Source organism: Lissotriton helveticus, chromosome 3_1 (genome assembly GCF_964261635.1).
Source record: "Lissotriton helveticus chromosome 3_1, aLisHel1.1, whole genome shotgun sequence".
NCBI classification, from domain to species: domain Eukaryota; kingdom Metazoa; phylum Chordata; class Amphibia; order Caudata; family Salamandridae; genus Lissotriton; species Lissotriton helveticus.
In genome coordinates, this window is record NC_136061.1 from 1,546,650,187 (window position 1) to 1,546,670,065 (window position 19,879).

At 49.1% G+C, this 19,879-nt stretch overlaps 1 protein-coding gene across 5 annotated transcripts in view; it reads left to right on the forward strand.

Moving 5' to 3' along the window:
• The window catches only part of DSCAML1 (DS cell adhesion molecule like 1), a 516,476-nt gene that overhangs the window by 73,577 nt on the left and 423,020 nt on the right, over positions 1–19,879 (forward strand). For all 5 annotated transcript variants that reach the window (XM_078682268.1, XM_078682269.1, XM_078682271.1 and 2 more), the window contains exon 2: positions 1,365–1,682. In XM_078682268.1, coding sequence (XP_078538394.1) covers positions 1,365–1,682 — 318 coding nt within the window. The remainder of the gene's footprint in view (positions 1–1,364; positions 1,683–19,879) is intronic.

Consider the following 19,879-nt stretch of genomic DNA (forward strand, 5'->3'; position numbering starts at 1 on the left):
ATCTTTTGCTCAAGTCCTCTGTGATCTGAGTTTGTGTTTTCTAGTGGGTACACCACTTTCTGCTGGACAGAGAAGATGAAGTATCTCCCCAGGAGCTCGGGTAATGGATATACTAAGGATTTATTTATGTGGACTGTAGGACGGGTGAGGATTTTTGGATAAAAGATATTCCGACCCAGTGAGTGACAGTCATGAGGTGAAGCCTCTAGGGCTACTCAACCTGTACCTTTTGGGCTATCGCCCTAGGGAAAAGGAACATAGCCTCCAGCGTTTATCCTTGCTTATCCATTAAGTATTTCATGTTTCAATCTCCAGCCTTTTTTAATCCATTTATTCTTCGTAAGCCTCTTCACAAAGGTTTTCATATTCTAAGTTGATTGCAGATACGTACATTTCTCCATTTACAACGGCAAATATCGGTTTTGTATTCACAAAGTGTGAATTTGTGTCCTCAAATGGACTTGCCCACAAGTCATTTAATGCTGATGTGGTGCCTTATCACCAGTAGGTATATTTTGTGGGTTTTAGGCATTCCATGGTGTGGATTCTTGCCTAACTGAATGAACACTCACAAACTAGGGACTTTTGACAGGCACATTCCCAGCTTTTAACATGTCTGGGATTTCCTCCTCCGTGGGATAGGACTTAATACATATCTAGGATGGCAATGAGGAGAGAACACCCCCGAAAGTATTGGGGTATTGCTTTAAAGGTTTTCTTTTTATTGGTATTTATTTTAAATGTGGTTTATTAGAGGTTAAAAACACGTAAATCAATGTAATATTTACAGCATTTACGAATTAACATGTGAATTCGAAATTAATCATGGCCATTAGTAATCTGACTTTATCTGTTTGATTGTCTCAAAGAGGATAACACTTGTATGAAATGTTTATTTATTTCAGCCCAACATAATATAGCAGTCTTCAGTGGAATATAGCATACTCAAGTGACTGATAGTTGTTGAATTGCCCAGCATGTCCTATCGATCGGGACAATATTACCCCCACACCCCGTAACCTCCTGTAATGAAACGTGGTCAAACCTGATTCTTATATACACCTTCTAATCCTTACTATGGTCCCTGCTGAAATAACTCAAACAGGAGTTGCGGTATGATTTGTGGGTGTGCAATAACGAGGACTCTGCATGTGACGTGGTCTGTATTAACCGTGTACTTCAGTCTAAAATGCATTAATTAAGTAATTAAAGTTGGTGAATATTTGTAGATTGATGTAAGAGCTAGGTGCATTGTGCCTGGTTGGTTGACTCTTAGCTTGAGCAGCTTTGTGTGTTTTATTTGTATTTCTATTTGGTCTCTCGTGTTGCGGGTGCCTAATGTGCTGACACCATTCTTTTTGCAGCTCGTGCTGAAGATGTTGGAACCAGCCTTTACTTTGTGAATGAGTCTGTGCAGCAGGTAACCTTCTTCAGCACAGTGGGGGTGGTGATCCCCTGCCCGGCCGCCGGGTCCCCCAGCGCTGCTCTTCGATGGTACCTCGCAACGGGGGAGGACATCTACGATGTGCCCCACATCCGGCACGTGTACCCGAATGGCACCCTACAACTATTCCCCTTCTCGCCCTCTGCCTTCAACAGCTTCATTCACGACAATGATTACTTCTGCACTGCCGAGAACTCAGCCGGCAAGATCCGCAGTCCCAACATCCGCGTCAAAGCAGGTAAGAGCTCTAACATCATTGTCGTAACGGAAGGGAGCCTGATTAACCCTTACAAAGTTTACATGAGTAATTTGCATGGGTTTAGAGAAACCAGAAGAAAATATTGTTATGCGCTCTCTGAGTGGCCAGATGTTCTGTTTTGTGTTGCACCTTATGATGATCTTCCTCAAATGCATGAGACCCGTGGAGGTGAGAGTAGGGAAAAGATGTCACCGTACAGGATTATTTCCAGTTAGAATTCTCCAGCCAAGTGCATTGTGTTCCCTAATCTTTGTGTCACTCGCCCTGTTTTCCCTCAAGCAGGAGCCTCTTTGGCCTGTCCTCACAAGTCCTTTTTCACACGCATGACAGTTGGTGGCGGAGTAGGATTCTATCCCGAAAAGAAAAGCAAGCAAGTGGTTACCTCAATCTAAAGCTGTCCAATAGATGCTTCGTTTTTCCAGCCCTGTCCAACTTCCCTTCTTTCTTCAGTGGGGAATTAGTTAGAAGCAGCAGGAGACTGGTTACTATAACCTTCACAATCAAATCTTTGACTAAGTCACTATGAAAAGCTTGCATATCCTTTGTTTTCACTCCCTGTCAACACGCTTTAACCCACAAGGGTGGATTCTTACCCTCTCCAAGTTAAGTTGCCTTCCGACTTCTAGCATCTCTTACCATCCTTGACTTTCTTTTCTCTCACTAGTCTCTCATTACTGCGTTCCCCTGACTCTCCAGACTTCACAAAGCCCTAGCCTCTTCTTCTGGCTCTCTGTGCCCTCTTGTCTATGCCATCGCTCTCTTCCACTGCCCTTCTTCCCTGAACTCATTTGCTTCCATCTTTGCTCCAAGCCTTAGCCTCTTTGCCTCTTCCCTGGCCCTTACCCATGGCGTCCTTCCCTCAATTTAACATCAAAGCTTCTCTTTCTCACAATTCTAATCCAGATCACTCTTTCCACTGCCATCTCCCCTCTCCTTGCTTTCTAGCTTCTCCTTTCTAGCTTACCCTCTCTCCACACGTGCTAATGCCCTATCCTACCTATAAACTGTTTCTCTCCCTAATTGCGTCCCAGGCTTGTATTCCTTTCCTCACCAACCCACTGCTTAGCTCCTTTCTCTCTCACCATTTCCCCCTCTAACTCTACCTTCTTACCTCTACCCTGTTTTAACCTACCACCTTACACTTAGCGTCTCGTTTCATACCACTAGCCTCTCTTCATCCATCACCCTCTCTTGTCTTGCCTCCCACCTCACCCTAACTCATCCCTAACGCCACCTTCCGCTGGTCTGCCTCCTCACCCATAGCCCACCACGTCTTCTGATCTCTCATTATCGACCTCGTAACTCGGTATCATTCCATGCCTCGCCCTGTTCCATCTCTTCTTCTTTGCCCATTTCTTTTCGGTCCCTTCCAGGCAATTTCTACTCCCACTTTCATACTGCATCCTTCTCTCTCTCCCTTCTTCCAAAAGTTTGGACCCACATTGTCTTGTAATCTCGCCTCCTTTTCTTCATTATACTCTTTATGAACCCTAGTTCAGGGACAACGGGGGGAACCTGGGGCTACTGCACCCTCACTGTAGCCGTTGGGATGATTTACCTCTGGTGTCCTGGGCCTCCTACTATTGGGCCCCAAATGAAGGCAAAGTCCACCCCTCTGGCAGCTGACTGAGGACAGCGGAGAAGAGCAGTCAAAGGCGGCAAGGATTAGACACTTGGAGCTCAGAAAAGCTCCATAATCTCAAGCAATAGATCCGTTTCCAGCCTGTGCTTTACTTTAACCCCTTCGACGCTCATGACGAGCTGGGCTCGTCATGAGGTAGCCTCCTGCTACGCTGATGACGAGCCCAGCTCGTCATGATACATGCGATACCTCAAATCTCAGCGTACGGGCGGAATTCCGCCCGCACGCATGCGGTTAAGCAAAAGTACTTAATTACAGATACTGATAGACACTGCATACAAAAATATAGATAACTACAATGAAAACGAGAACTTTCAGATGTACGTCGTTACAACGCATGCTTTTACAACGCATGCCTTTACGACGCAACTTTTACAACGCAAGTCGTTACAACGACTTGCGTTGGGGGCGCTGGATAGTGAATAGTTTCATTTACTATTCCAACTCCAGTCCCCGTGGATAGTAGGGAAGGTGTTGGATAGTAAATTAAAACTATTCCCTATCCTAGAGCGCCCCCCCAGCGCAAGTCGTTGTAATGACTTGCGTTGTAATGGTTGCGTCGTAAAGGTACTGCGTTGTTAAAGTTGCGTTGTAAACGCTGTTCCCCAGAACTTTCTAGCCACTTCCTATCTAAAGTTCTCTTTTACTGTTGAAACACTGAGGACAATGCATCTGAACTTCCTTAAAGGACAAGGCTTTACCGTGAACAACGGGGACAGCATCCATAGACCTTGACAAACCAATGCGCATGCGCGCAAGGTTTCTTCTTAGAAGTGACGCTGAGGCACCAAACTCTCAGGCACGGGAGGAATATGTATATATAAATATAAATGTATGTATGTATGTCATGCTTCACAGGAAAGTGTTTTTGATGAAAACAGGCTCCTGCAAGGCCTCACAAGCCTTTTTCTGATCCAAACACAACCCGTTACCCAAATTAGGACAGAAGCACCAAGCTAGAGTGCTGGTATTCAGCACACATAGAGAAGGGGTAAAGGGCAATGGGGCGACCAATCTATGTGGATCTACAACCATTAAAGGACTAAGGATGGACCCAATCACCAAATACTAAGATGACTAGTTACAAGGGTGGAATAGTGATCTCTTGAGGCACAGCCGGGAGATAGCGTGTGTTACTTTTAAAAATTGTAATTCTTGTGTGATACTGTGTTGGTTTTAAAACCTACCCCCTTCCTGGGCACTTATTTCCTTCTCCTCGTGCAGCCGATATTAGCGCTGCCGAGGGATTCATTCCTGACGCCATTTCCCTGGTGACACAGGCGACGCCCACTGCATCAGGCCCCGCCCCCCGCCGACACTCCATAAAAGCGCGCTGAATGTTAGCGCGAACCAGTGGAATAGTGATCTCTTGAGGCACAGCCGGGAGATAGCGTGTGTTACTTTTAAAAATTTTAATTCTTGTGTGATACTGTGTTGGTTTTAAAACCTACCCCCTTCCTGGGCACTTATTTCCTTCTCCTCGTGCAGCCGATATTAGCGCTGCCGAGGGATTCATTCCTGACGCCATTTCCCTGGTGACACAGGCGACGCCCACTGCATCAGGCCACGCCCCCCGCCGACACTCCATAAAAGCGCGCTGAATGTTAGCGCGAACCAGTGGAATAGTGATCTCTTGAGGCACAGCCGGGAGATAGCGTGTGTTACTTTTAAAAATTTTAATTCTTGTGTGATACTGTGTTGGTTTTAAAACCTACCCCCTTCCTGGGCACTTATTTCCTTCTCCTCGTGCAGCCGATATTAGCGCTGCCGAGGGATTCATTCCTGACGCCATTTCCCTGGTGACACAGGCGACGCCCACTGCATCAGGCCACGCCCCCCGCCGACACTCCATAAAAGCGCGCTGAATGTTAGCGCGAACCAGTGGAATAGTGATCTCTTGAGGCACAGCCGGGAGATAGCGTGTGTTACTTTTAAAAATTTTAATTCTTGTGTGATACTGTGTTGGTTTTAAAACCTACCCCCTTCCTGGGCACTTATTTCCTTCTCCTCGTGCAGCCGATATTAGCGCTGCCGAGGGATTCATTCCTGACGCCATTTCCCTGGTGACACAGGCGACGCCCACTGCATCAGGCCACGCCCCCCGCCGACACTCCATAAAAGCGCGCTGAATGTTAGCGCGAACCAGTGGAATAGTGATCTCTTGAGGCACAGCCGGGAGATAGCGTGTGTTACTTTTAAAAATTTTAATTCTTGTGTGATACTGTGTTGGTTTTAAAACCTACCCCCTTCCTGGGCACTTATTTCCTTCTCCTCGTGCAGCCGATATTAGCGCTGCCGAGGGATTCATTCCTGACGCCATTTCCCTGGTGACACAGGCGACGCCCACTGCATCAGGCCACGCCCCCCGCCGACACTCCATAAAAGCGCGCTGAATGTTAGCGCGAACCAGTGGAATAGTGATCTCTTGAGGCACAGCCGGGAGATAGCGTGTGTTACTTTTAATAATTTTAATTCTTGTGTGATACTGTGTTGGTTTTAAAACCTACCCCCTTCCTGGGCACTTATTTCCTTCTCCTCGTGCAGCCGATATTAGCGCTGCCGAGGGATTCATTCCTGACGCCATTTCCCTGGTGACACAGGCGACGCCCACTGCATCAGGCCACGCCCCCCGCCGACACTCCATAAAAGCGCGCTGAATGTTAGCGCGAACCAGTGGAATAGTGATCTCTTGAGGCACAGCCGGGAGATAGCGTGTGTTACTTTTAAAAATTTTAATTCTTGTGTGATACTGTGTTGGTTTTAAAACCTACCCCCTTCCTGGGCACTTATTTCCTTCTCCTCGTGCAGCCGATATTAGCGCTGCCGAGGGATTCATTCCTGACGCCATTTCCCTGGTGACACAGGCGACGCCCACTGCATCAGGCCACGCCCCCCGCCGACACTCCATAAAAGCGCGCTGAATGTTAGCGCGAACCAGTGGAATAGTGATCTCTTGAGGCACAGCCGGGAGATAGCGTGTGTTACTTTTAATAATTTTAATTCTTGTGTGATACTGTGTTGGTTTTAAAACCTACCCCCTTCCTGGGCACTTATTTCCTTCTCCTCGTGCAGCCGATATTAGCGCTGCCGAGGGATTCATTCCTGACGCCATTTCCCTGGTGACACAGGCGACGCCCACTGCATCAGGCCACGCCCCCCGCCGACACTCCATAAAAGCGCGCTGAATGTTAGCGCGAACCAGTGGAATAGTGATCTCTTGAGGCACAGCCGGGAGATAGCGTGTGTTACTTTTAAAAATTTTAATTCTTGTGTGATACTGTGTTGGTTTTAAAACCTACCCCCTTCCTGGGCACTTATTTCCTTCTCCTCGTGCAGCCGATATTAGCGCTGCCGAGGGATTCATTCCTGACGCCATTTCCCTGGTGACACAGGCGACGCCCACTGCATCAGGCCACGCCTCCCCACCTCCGGTATATCAATGTGTATTCTCCGGCAGCGCAGCGGACGAGCGCAGCGGGCGCGCCGGCAGCGCGCCGAAGGCGCGCCTAAGGCAAGCCCGTCTGCGCCCGTCCGCGACCAGTTGGGACCTGGGGCCCCCCCCTGCTCCTGGCATCATCTACCCCAGACTCACCTACTCTCGCTGTACTCTGCTCGGCTTACGCCCGCTGCCTGGTAAGTACTGCTCCCGCATGTGTTGTCAGGACGCACCTTTATCCTGTCCTGATTGCGCCCTGGCTATCACGTCTTATCCCTCTGAGTTGTGCATTCCCTCATTCCCTTTTTGGACCAACACCCCTCTCCCTGTGAAGGTTCATTTGTCTAACCCATCTCCTGTGTTTAGTTTTATCAGCTTAAATTGTCGTTCTTTACCTAAGCATAAAAGGGACATATTTGACCTTCTCACTTCATATAGTCCGTCGGCCTTGTTTCTTACCGAAACTTGGCTAAAAGACTGTTCTGGACCAGATATCGCTACTGCCCTCCCTGATGATTACGCCTTTGTGGGTCGTAACAGACCTCTTAAAGATGGAGGAGGCATTGCTATTATTTTTAAAAGGACCTATTCTTGCAAGTGGGATGATCTTGCTATCCCAAATTGCGAAGCTGGTAGTTTCAAACTCCTATTATCTCCGAATTTTACACTGTCCGGTGCCCTTCTATATCGCCCCCCCAGCGCTGCTGGCGCATGGGCTGCTGCCCTTCCGGAACATATTTCCCCTCTTTTGCTGGAATCTAATAATTTTTTATTACTAGGTGATTTAAACATACATTTTAATGACACCCTATGTTCCACCAGCACTCACCTAATACAGGACCTGGCCGCCCTCAATTTAAGTCTGCTAAACTCTGGTCCCACGCATAAAGGCGGCAACTTACTCGATCCAATTTTTGCTAATCTAGATAATATCACCTGCCTCCCCTCTAAGCCGATTACTTGGTCGGATCATTTCATTGTAGAGTTTCACATTAAAACAACGGTTGCATCTGGCCCCCTTGGCAGCCCACATTCCCTTGGAACAAGAAGGAACTGGCAAAAACTGAATCTGGAGCAACTTAATCATTCCTTAAAAGAAACCCTCCCCCCTTCTGCTAATATCACCACGGATGATGTGGGCAAGATTAACACCTAGCTTACTTCTGCTATTGAGTCCTGCCTTCCGGCACGTAAATGTAAACAAAAGTTTCGGCACCCGCCTGCCCCTTGGTTCAATGAAGAACTCAAAATGGAAAAGTCACGCTGCAAAAGACTAGAGCGCATTTGGAGATCCAACTACCTGTCGGCAGATAAAGCGAACTACAAATTTGCACTACAGAAATACCACACTCTATGTAACACTGCCAGGGCTAATCATGTTAACGATACGATACAGAAAGCTCAGAATCGTCCTAAAGCCCTCTTTAAGGCAGTTCAGGAACTATCGGGTATGTCATGTGCCCCCAAAGCCCCCTGCCTGGATAGCAACCAATGTAATTCCTTGGCAGAGTTTTTTACATCAAAAATTGATAACATCTACGCGGGCTTTGATACTTCATCTTCTGTTTCACCTAGGCCACCATTCCAGCAACATGACCAACTCTCCTTACAGGATGTTCCTGAACGACCTTCTCCTCCTCGATTAGATAAATGGGAATGTATCTCCATGCCCGTTTTCCTGAAATTGTTGGCAGAGATTAAATCCGGCTCTCCCCTGGATCCCATGCCTCCCCAGATTCTTTGTAATTTAGACTCTGTCCCTCTGGACTGTATCTTGGCTCTTTTGAATGCATCTCTCACTGAGGCAGTGGTTCCTAACATCTGGAAGCATGCGATGGTGGTTCCACTGTTGAAGAAAGTTAATGCGGATATCAGCAACCCAGCCAATTTCCGGCCCATTTCCCTGCTTCCCTGCCTCTCAAAGGTGCTGGAGAAACATGTTAATCGTCACCTCACCACCTACATTGAATCAGCAAACGTTCTCCACCCTTCTCAGTCTGGTTTCCGGGCGGGCTTCTCTACGGAGTCCACCCTTTTGGGAGTCTCGGAGACAGTCAGGCGCCAGGTAGACAAAGGGGAGACAGTGGCACTCATCCTTTTGGATCTGAGTGCCGCTTTTGACACCGTCTCCCATGGCATCCTTTTGTCTGCCTTGAAGTCTGTTGGTATCCGCGGCCCCGCCCTCGCCTGGATCTCTGACTTTCTTTCTCATCGCACTTTCCAGGTTTTCTCCCCTTCTTCTGTGTCCACTGTTCACAACTCCCCGTATGGCGTTCCCCAGGGTTCTATTCTCAGTCCTTTATTTTTTAACCTTTATGTCAGACCTCTTGCTTTTCTTGCTGAACAGGCTGGACTTTCTATTTTTTCTTATGCTGATGATACCCAAATTATTTTCTCTCTCTCCTCTAATCAGCACTCCCCTTCTTCTTCTCTCTGTTCTGGACTCACTGACATCGCCAACTGGATGCTGACTAACAAGCTAAAGCTAAATGGCGATAAAACAGAGCTTCTCCTATTTGGGCCGGATTCCGCTCTCTGGGGCCCGCAACATTGGCCTCAGCAAATGGGACCTCTACCAGTCCCAGCAACTTCAGCACGCAATCTGGGGGTCCTCTTTGATAATCAGTTATCCATGAGACAACATGTGGTCAAGGTCTCGGCCACCTGCACCACCATCATCAGGTGGCTGAGGAAGATCACATGGATGCTGCCTCCAGACACCCAGAAGTCAGTGGTCCAGGCCCTAGTGACATCGCGGCTGGACTACGGCAACGTACTCCTTCTGGGTGCCTGTAAGGAGGTCACCCGGAAGCTCCAAGTAGTTCAGAACATGGCTGCCCGTCTACTCTGTAACCTACCGAGAACAACCTCAGTCTCTTCCTCTCTGCGTAGCCTTCACTGGCTGCGCATAGAATCTAGGACCAAATTTAAAGCACTTTGCTTCATGCACCGTATCAAAGCTGGAAAAGCCCCCCAATATCTTTCCACTTTAGTCCAGCAATACTGTCCCTCTCGCACCCTTAGATCTTCCACTCACTGCAGATTCTCTGTTCCCCGCTTTAAGCGGTCCAGAGTCGGTGGACGCTCATTCTCCCACCTGGCACCTGCGCTCTGGAATTCGCTTCCCATCCCTCTGCGATCTGAAACATCCTATATCAAATTCCGCAAAGGTGTGAAAACCTGGTTGTTTTCTCTGTAACCGATTCCTTAACTTCCGTTGTCCTCTTTTATTTCTATTCCCCTAGCGCCGGGAAACCTACGGGTAGCTGAGCGCTTTACAAAATCAGATATAATAATAATAATAATAATATAATAAGGTGTTTGAATACAATATTACATCAACTGCCAATCACGGTTACACTTTTCTTCATGCGTCATGGGATTAACTTCAACTGCCCCTATCGAAGAAAACCTCCAAATGCAGTGGACATTTTCCTCTACCAGTGGATAACCACACCTCTGGGGGTATGAGGTATGGGAACAAATGACCTCACGTCTGGTCTTTAGAGGCTGATAACTTTGCAACCGCCTCGCAGATTTCAACATGGCGTGCAGTGCCTGGTGCACCGCTGCCTCTTATCTTTTCTTACTCTATAGTTCAGGAGAGAGTCCATGCTAATCTTTAAGGTCCTGTGGAGGTAACTGGGGGCACACTAGTGGGTTCACGGACAATGGGGGACCCCACAAGTCTTTGTAGCCACTGATCCCTTCCCTAGACCCCAGGAAAAGTAGATAGAGGTGGTTTCTTGACCTTCCTGCACAGCTCTCACATGCTCCGGGCCACTGGGCTTAAGACCTCCTAAGAAGGCGGTTCTCTGGAAGACGCACACTCCAGTACCCCCTCTACAAAAGCCGGGGTTCTCCTTTCCACTATGCAGATCAACATCCCTTCTTGCATAAATCTGGACCCAGGTTTGGCCCCCAGCATGATGGGAGGACAGCAAACAACATATCCAAATCCTGAGAAACCGCAATCTTATCGACTATCCTGGTGGATATTTCTTTGGTCAGTAAGAAATCCTGGTACGCGGAACTGGGAAAAAACCCAGTATTATACCCATAGTGGACCAATCCGCTCAGCTCTGGTACATAGTTCATACTTTGGGGGCTTCTCCAATCTGCAGGTCTTCACTTGACCAGCGCATGTCAGGGTAGTGGTAAAGAGGAGCCCCTCCAGAGCGGGTTCGACCACTTCAGGTGTGAATGATAACTGGGTCTCAGGCAGAAAGTCCATAGGGTCCTGGGCTAGGAGCACTCTGAGTCGACAGGCGAGCTAACGAAAAAGGAGGGACCAATGTCCCCTTTTCCTGCAGGAAGCTGCAACTGTCTACAGTGAAGGGAAGGGATGTACAGTGCCATGCCCTGGTTAACAAGGGTCTAGATGGCCTCGCTGATGCTCATCCGCCATTTTGGACTGGCACATCAACTAAGGGAAGCCGTACTGAATATCCTGCTGCACCCAGCCACTCGTACACATGCATCTCACTCACTCTGTGCTATACAGATAGAGCTCATACAACTTTTCACACCGATGAAAGTGATAGACTAGAGATAAGAGAGACAAGACCAAACGTTTTAACATGGAGAATCTGGTAGGAAATGGGCAAAAAGGTGTGACGCTTCACTCTAATATGTGATGTCACCACTGCTGGTGGTAGAGCAGAAAGTAGTCATTGTAGTTTTGGAGCTCCCTTGGCTTCGGCGCATGACTTGGAGTCTCTTGCCATTTGACACAGAGACATCACGGTAAACATTCATGATTGCAGGGCTCACTAGGGGAAAAATAAAAAATCTAGTAACAGCACACAAGGAAGTAAGCATGGGGTAGAGGAAAGTCCCTCCGAGAGCTCTGCAATGGACATTTACATCCCAAAACCCTAGCTTCTCCTTCCCTTCATTTTTACTACATTCTCCTTCCTCTCTTCCCTGAAACCTTTTCTCTCCATTCTTACTCTCTGTTTGCTTTTCTTTCTTTCTCTGTCTGCTGTCTCCCATTTGTCCTTCCCTCCATACTACTCCCTTTCATCTCTTCTTACCCCCCTTAGCCTCCTCCTTCCTTCCTCTGCCCTCACTTCGCTAAACTTTGCATCCTCCATACACCCTTAATATTTCTTTCTCTCAAAATTCTCCTCGCCCTCCTTGATCCCTAACAAACTTGTCAATCTTCCCCTCTCCCGTCCCAAAATGGTTCCTTCCTGCCTCCTTGCTGCTAGCCTCACCATCACTCCCTGCCCCTATTGCTTCTCCATTTAAAATGTTCCACTTGACCTCTCCGCCCCTTTGCACGCTCGCCTTGTCTTCGCTCCTTGTTCCACTTGTTTGCTCTTTGGTCACCAAGTTATTCCTGTGGGACTGATAGGGTCAAATCCTGAGGCTTTGAGGCTAAGAAAGCCAAATGTAATGGTGCCCCCATATTCAAATCTCTACTCGTGGGCCCTGAAGAAGAAGCTTACTGTGGATCACACATCCAACAAAAAACACCTTAGTGGCCCTTTATATAGGAGAGCCACTTTGTAGATATAGGCAAACACGTGCCTTCTTCAGACACATTTGCATTTACAAACCAATGTTTCTTGATTGAATTTTGTGCACAAATGAATTTCTGGTGGTGGTCAAAAAAGGCAACCATAAACTTGCCACAGATTAGGGCATCTATGAAGTCTGGTAGAAATGGGCCAAGTCAATCATGTTGGGTAACCATTACTTATGACTGAATCTGCCTCGGTTCTACGGGCATTTAGGAGGCAACAGGTGTGTATCTAAATGGCCTTACTTCCCCACAAGCAGGTTCTTCTTTGGGGGAAGCAGCCCTCTGCGGTTAGTAGCATCTGATTAATGTAGCCGTGCCCATATTTACTGTGCCTTTTTATTCTGTCACTTCCCATCCTTCTCAGAAGGGGGCAGCTGTACCTGGATCACACCATTTCCTCAATTTCAAAGATCTGGTTCTCCTCAGCTATCCAACAGCCGGGCGTGGTTCCCCGCACCCAAGAGGGTACAACCCTCACTATGAAGCCTCCTTGGGGAAGAGCTCTATGACCTCCTGCATGTCAGAAACAGTGCAATAACAAGTCATTGGCACAGCACCATGTAGTACTAAATTATGTAGTGTTGTATCATAGGATTTAATTAGCATTAATACAACATGGAGTGTCGATAGGAGACACCCTGAGCAGCTTCCATGTAAGATATAAAGGATCCTTGCTGGTAGATTACAGTAGATGGGCAACCGGACCAAGATGTTTGCGAATAACAAACGATGCATAGTAATACCAGGGGCCCTTGACAGGCCCAACATAAAATACAAAAAGCATTGGCAAAGCCAAAATTCTGCCTTCTATATTGAGTTATAAACCACACCTTTTGGCTTTGCCAAAGTTGCTGGGTATGCTGTATTTGCATTTCCTCAGTGGCCAGAAAGCAGGAGCAGGCAGTGACAGTGTGTTGAATTTTGTCAGCGGCCCAGTGGCTGAATGTAGTTGCCAGAGTCATCAGGGTGTCTTTCCTCTAATAGAAACTCTTAGAGGAACTGGTCTTTGGCATCTCTAGCAATTATTTTGTTGCTTTAAAGTAAGTTTATATGCTTTGTAGGGAAAAAATATATATTTATGTATAGAAGGCATGAATGTGATTAAAAGAAATTAATGTGGTAAAAAATATGATGACTGAATGTACTTTTCAGATGTAAAATAGTCCATCGTGCATTTTAATGGAACATTTCTTGGAAGGGGAAAGGATACCCCTAACCAGCCAATAGCAAGACAGACTAAAATAATATCTGAGCTAGTCCCTGATGTGGATGACAACATCCAAATCCAATGAGCGAAGGAGTTTCACTCCGGCAGACCAGTGCTTTGAAGGGCCGGCCCAAAGCCTGCTCTGGGTGTGTTGAACACAAGAGGCTGGTCAAACCCCGCTGAGATTGTATGACGACGCTTCAAACACAGGCACTGCCAAAGAAGGGGATCAGCGAACGCAACACCAGGCACACTGGACGCTGGAACAAACAAGCGAAGGAACTCGGAGGACGAACAGGAAGGAACACGAGTTATGTTCGATGTGGGATTCCCTCCGTCGTCCATCTCAAGCAACTGGAGGCGCTGCGCAGGGCTTTAAGTGGGCCCGGTCCAGCGTCGGATTGGTAACTGGGGCATTCGGGCAATGCCCGAGGGGCCCGGGTCCACTTTCCAGCTGAGGGCTGCTTTTGAGCAGCCTGGGGGCCGATTTGGGCGGCGTCTCTGTTGTACGACTATACCGCCAGCGGCCCAGTGGTTGTCTGCGTGGCCTTTCTGGAGGGAGATGGGCACTCATTATCTCCCGTATAGCAGCTACAGGTGTCACCCCTTTTCTCTCGCTGGGCCTCCCATTAATGTAGGCATACTGAGCGGGGCAGGGGGCCTGAGCAGAAGTGGACTCAGCAGAAGGGGCCTCACTTGTTTTCAGGTGTGTTTCACTAGTGTAAACCGATGCGTGCATTTTTTACCCCCCCCCCCCCCCCCCTTATGTAAAATTACGCTGAAAGCAGTGATTTGAGGGAAGGCATTATGCAAATGTGGGCCGATTTTTTTTATGCGTGCCCGGGCCGATTTTTAATCCCAATCCAACCCTGGCCCGGTCTCAAGGGGTCTGAGCACCGGCTATTTTTTTAAGGGGGCCTCGAAAAGGGTCTCTATCGGGCTCTGTTTTTAGCCCTGGCACAGGCGGTCCGTTTTTTTGCGGACTGCAGTGACAGCAGTTTGCTGTGATCATTGCAGCCCGGAAAAAAGTGCCAGGGTCCAAAACAGCCCGATAGAGACCCATTTCGAGACAGCAGGCCCATCGGTGTGCGCTGCTCACACTGAGGACTTCTCATTAGTGGAGATTAAGGCATGATGTCATACCAGGTGAGAGTTACGGGGGAAGGGAAATCCTTTAAGGAGTCATTTTCTTAATGGATTTCCCTTCTCTTTCTGAAACGCAAGAGCAGCAACATTGTGGTCGGGTCCCCAGGGCTTTAATTGGAAGCGTTTTCAATATTATATGTTACAAGCCATGGTTGCAGCTTATTTATCTTGTGCAACTAATAACCATTGACAAGGCCAATAGTTCTAACTTGTTGTAGGTATGATGTTACTTGTATCTTATATCTGGATGCAATGACAGAAACGGCAAAATACAAGTGGGGCGGCACACTATGCTAAACACAGATTTTTAACCTAAGTGTTTTAAAGCCACGCCCCTAATTACACCGGCCACGCCCCTTTGAGAGACACCCCCCCCCCCCCCGTTTTTTCGTCCCACTTAAAGCCCTGGCGCTGCGGCTAGTTAACAGAGAGTTCCGTCAGTGCGGGTCTGAGAGATGAGCACCCCTGGGGAGCGTGTCAGATTAGAGGGAATTAGTCGAGGCCCAGAACACGGACGAGAAGCAAAGCAGACAAATCTCATATCCAGTTTCCTCCTTCGCTGGGCCTGAGCGGTGGGCAGGCAGCAGTGGGGGTCCGTGGTGCTGACCCCGGGGCGAGGGTTGCTGTCCACAGCACGGGCCCTGGGGCGAGGGTTGCGAGGGCGCTGTCCACACCTCTGGCCAAGGGGCGAGGGCTGCTGTCCAGTGCTGACCCCCGAGTGAAGCCCTGCCTCCACAGTGTTGACCCCTGGCAGCCCCGGGCCTGATGGCTGCTGCCCCCTGGTATGCAGTTTGGTGCCTGCTTTCCACAGCGCAGGCCCAGAAGCAGTGACCCCGCAGGTGTACCTCAGTGACGGACAATACGTTTCTCTGTTTTCAGGCCCCCTAAGTGTGCTGCTTTGTGACTGGCAGTGTGAGCCCCGCCCCGTAGAAGTAAGTAGTACAACATCCAAGTCTCTGAGCATTCCAGGTGAAGCTGGGGGGGTTCGCAGAGAGGGGCTGCTTATCAGCTGCTGCCCCCCTCGCCCCAGGCATGCGCGGTCGGACTGGGTCAGAAAATAGGTCCTGGTGGCAAAATAAAAGTGACCCCCAGGCCAGTTTTGGCATTGTAAATGCGCTTATAAGTGTTTTGCAGGGTATTCAAACTGCATGGATTTGAGCTTGCTGCAGGCAATGCTTTTTTTATTATCAGGGAAAACAACAGTCAAAACCGACCCAGGAGACTATGAACCAGGCCCACAAACAGCCCAAAAACTGCCCACACACCGATCTGTCACACCTACATTTTGAGTACTGCCTTGTTGCCCTGTAGGCCATACCGACCCTGACTGATGCTGTTACAATATCTATACGTTTGGAATAAAGCCTGGTACGTTTTAGCCTTTGAGCCCCTTAAAGGCTGGTAAATCTTGGATGGAGTCAGTCTCCTATCGGTCCAATGCCTCCGAGAAACGTCTGTGGCTGGAGAAAGCTAACCCGAATTCTCTCGCAGCCTATAAAAGGCCATCGGAGCTTGTGTAGAGCCAGCAACTTGTCATGTCCTAGGCCGGAGAGTTGCGACTCCAGAGAAGGTGCTGTTCAGCGGACACAGGGATTTGACCTAAAAACAGGCACTTGTGATGCATGGCTAAGCCCCAATTCTTTCTGCTTGTGAAGCAAGGGAACGTGACTCTGCTCCGGCCCTACGTGCCTTGAAGAATTGTGAACCTGGCATTTGACTAACGCTGCCCCTGCCCTACTGGCCTTGCAGTACAAAAGGGGGTGGTGATGGACGGAGCATCTGAACCAATCAAACACTCACACCCAGTCAAAAGATCTGGGTTTAATCCATCACCGTTCTTTAGGCCACTCTGCCACCTCAGTTCAGACATGCCTGGGGTGGCAGAGTGGGCTAAAGAACGGTGATGGATTAAACCCAGATGTTTGATTGATTCAGATGCTCCGTCCATCGCCACCCCCTTTTGTACCGCTTTTGGCCGCCATAAGTGTGGCAGGGTATGCTCAGACGTGAGTCCCTTGTTCACTTTGCCACTGGATTCAAGCAAGCCGGGCTGAAGACGGCTGGAATGCCAGAAACCGGTCCTCGGAGGCTTGTTTCCGGTCCAGGAAAGACATGGCTTGGCAGTTCGGGCTGGACTGTTCCCATGAGGCACAGGGTCAGACTGATTTGCATATGGCCATGTCTGAACAGGGGTGGCAGAGTGGGCTAAAGAACGGTGATGGATTAAACCCAGATCTTTTGACTGGGTGTGAGTGTTTGATTGATTCAGATGCTCCGTCCATCGCCACCCCCTTTTGTACCGCTTTTGGCCACCATAAGTGTGGCAGGGTATGCTCAGACGTGAGTCCCTTGTTCACTTTGCCACTGGATTCAAGCAAGCCGGGCTGAAGACGGCTGGAATGCCAGAAACCGGTCCTCGGAGGCTTGTTTCCGGTCCAGGAAAGACATGGCTTGGCAGTTCGGGCTGGACTGTTCCCATGAGGCACAGGGTCAGACTGATTTGCATATGGCCATGTCTGAACAGGGGTGGCAGAGTGGGCTAAAGAACGGTGATGGATTAAACCCAGATCTTTTGACTGGGTGTGAGTGTTTGATTGATTCAGATGCTCCGTCCATCGCCACCCCCTTTTGTACCGCTACTGGCCTTGCAGGCGGATTTTCTGTGTTGTATATACAAAAGTAACTTGCTGAATCCAAGCGTTGCCAAAGTGTGTTGGAATGGGTTCTGTTTCTCTGCTTTCCTTCAATAGAGAGAAAACCCTGCCACACCTTCCTTGTTTCTTCCTTAGTTTTGTATTGTAGCATTTATTTAGCGGTTACTACCTCTATGCAGGTGTAGACATGCTTAGCAACATAAATACCACACTACACAGGGGCGTTGAAAGTGTGTTGTCTTTGTCTTGAGCGTATGTGAGAAGTGCCTTGGTGTTGTGCGTGAGTGACCAGAGAGGTACACTTGCCTTGGGTCTCCCCGCTTAGCTGTGTGATAAATAAGAGGCGGGACAGATAGACGTGTAGCTTAAGGTTTGTAGTGTGCTGGTATCTGTGATTATCTCTGCAGGTCCCATCTCTATGTTTATGATTTCTTTAGATTCTGGGTCCAAATGTATGTGCTAACAGTGGTAGAGGGTCGCCCACCCTGAGATAGCAATGATATTAAGGAGCTTAAAAGTGGAGGCTACAGGCAGTCACCTCCCTTTCCTTCAGCTCTACCTACAGCTGATCAGATTTTTGCTTTATTAGGTTGCGCTCCTCCAAATTTTCTTTGCTCCTTCCTATTGCTGCCTCTTTCATCCTTTTCTTCATACTCTCGTTTTAGGTTTTTTAGTTGCTTTTTCCCCCTACCCCGTCTCTCTGCATCTTCTTTTAATTCGTCCTTCCTGTCCCCTTTCTTGTTCCTTCCTGCTTAGCTGTTAGTTCTTTGGCTTCTGGTAAATAAGGACATGATACTGTCACCAAGGTCTCTGCATTTATGTCCCAGACAGCATTCGCTTTCAGTTGCCACAATACATGTTTCAGACACTACCAAGGCTGACAGTGGGCTTGGGGTCAGCCCATTGCTTGTCATTGGGTGTTTTTCTTGTCAATCTCATTTGCTTGCTTCTTCTTCAATGGCGTCCCTTCCTGCTCTTGTATTTTGTTTCCTTTAAGCATAGCTTCTTTGCCATGCTTTCTACTGGATGACTTGTGTCCTTCCGAGGCTTACAGTCAGGGCAGTACTTTTTAGGACTTTCATTTCTTGACATAATGTTGTTTTTCCAAAAATCGAATACTTTATAGGGGACTTCCGTTAGCGGCGTCATCTATCGATCTGTTAAATAGTCCTTCATATTTGCTTCTGGCCACCACAGCCTACAGTATGGACGAGTCAGCTCACTTCACCCATTACCCACAGTTCTTTTTTGTTTTTTTAAATTAGTAAGAAAAAAAAAAATCGACCATTCGATTCCGCATCCTGTGCGAAACGGTCCGGCTTGCTATAAATGGGAATTTGTCCAGCTTGACATTTCATTAGGGTTTATTCTTCTCGCTTTATCAGCCTGCGCTTCTAGAACTTGGAAACTGGTCCGCCGGATACTTCTCCGCGCACACACCGCCTCCCTCCCTCCCTCCCCCCCCCCTTCATCCAGTGGCACCCCGGGGCTCCCAGAGCCATAAACCTTTCGTTGCTCTGAGTAATGGTGAATTTATAAGAGTTTAATTAGCAAACACGGGGGTGCGAGCGACAGGTGGCTGCCTGCCACGAGCCCTCTCTGGCGCGCATGCGCTGTCGACGGAGCGGCTGTGATCGAGCTCACTCCCCCCCTCCATCCGGACGCCACCCAGAGGAAGGTGAGACGGCGAAACTGCCGGGCTCTGGGCACTGCAGTGGGTGACCCAGGACAGGGTAAACCAGTGGAGGCCGGAGAGTAAAGCCCTGAAGTGGAGGCTGGAGAGTAAAGCCCTGCAGTGGAGGCCGGAGAGTAAAGCCCTGCAGTGGTGGCCGGAGAGTAAAGCCCTGCAGTGGTGGCCGGAGAGTAAAGCCCTGCAGTGGAGGCCGGAGAGTAAACCCTTGCAGTGGAGGCCGGAGAGTAAACCCTTGCAGTGGAGGCCGGAGAGTAAAGCCCTGCAGAGGAGGCCGGAGAGTATAGCCTTGCAGTGGAGGCTGGAGAGTAAAGCCCTGCAGTGGAGGCCGGAGAGTAAAGCCCTGCAGTGGAGGCCGGAGAGAAAAGCCCTGCAGTGGTGGCCGGAGAGTAAAGCCCTGCAGTGGTGGCCGGAGAGTAAAGCCCTGCAGTGGAGGCCGGAGAGTAAACCCTTGCAGTGGAGGCCGGAGAGTAAAGCCCTGCAGAGGAGGCCGGAGAGTATAGCCCTGCAGTGGAGGCCGGAGAGTAAAGCCCTGCAGTGGAGGCCGGAGAGTAAAGCCCTGCAGTGGAGGCCGGAGAGTAAAGCCCTGCAGTGGAGGCCGGAGAGTAAAGCCCTGCAGTGGAGGCCGGAGAGTAAAGCCCTGCAGTGGAGGCCGGAGAGTAAAGTCCTGCAGTGGAGGCCGGAGAGTAAAGCCTTGCAGTGGAGGCTGGAGAGTAAAGCCCTGCAGCGGAGGCTGGAGAGTAAAGCCCTGCAGCGGAGGCCGGAGAGTAAAGCCTTGCAGTGGAGGCTGGAGAGTAAAGCCCTGCAGCGGAGGCTGGAGAGTAAAGCCCTGCAGCGGAGGCTGGAGAGTAAAGCCCTACAGCGGAGGCTG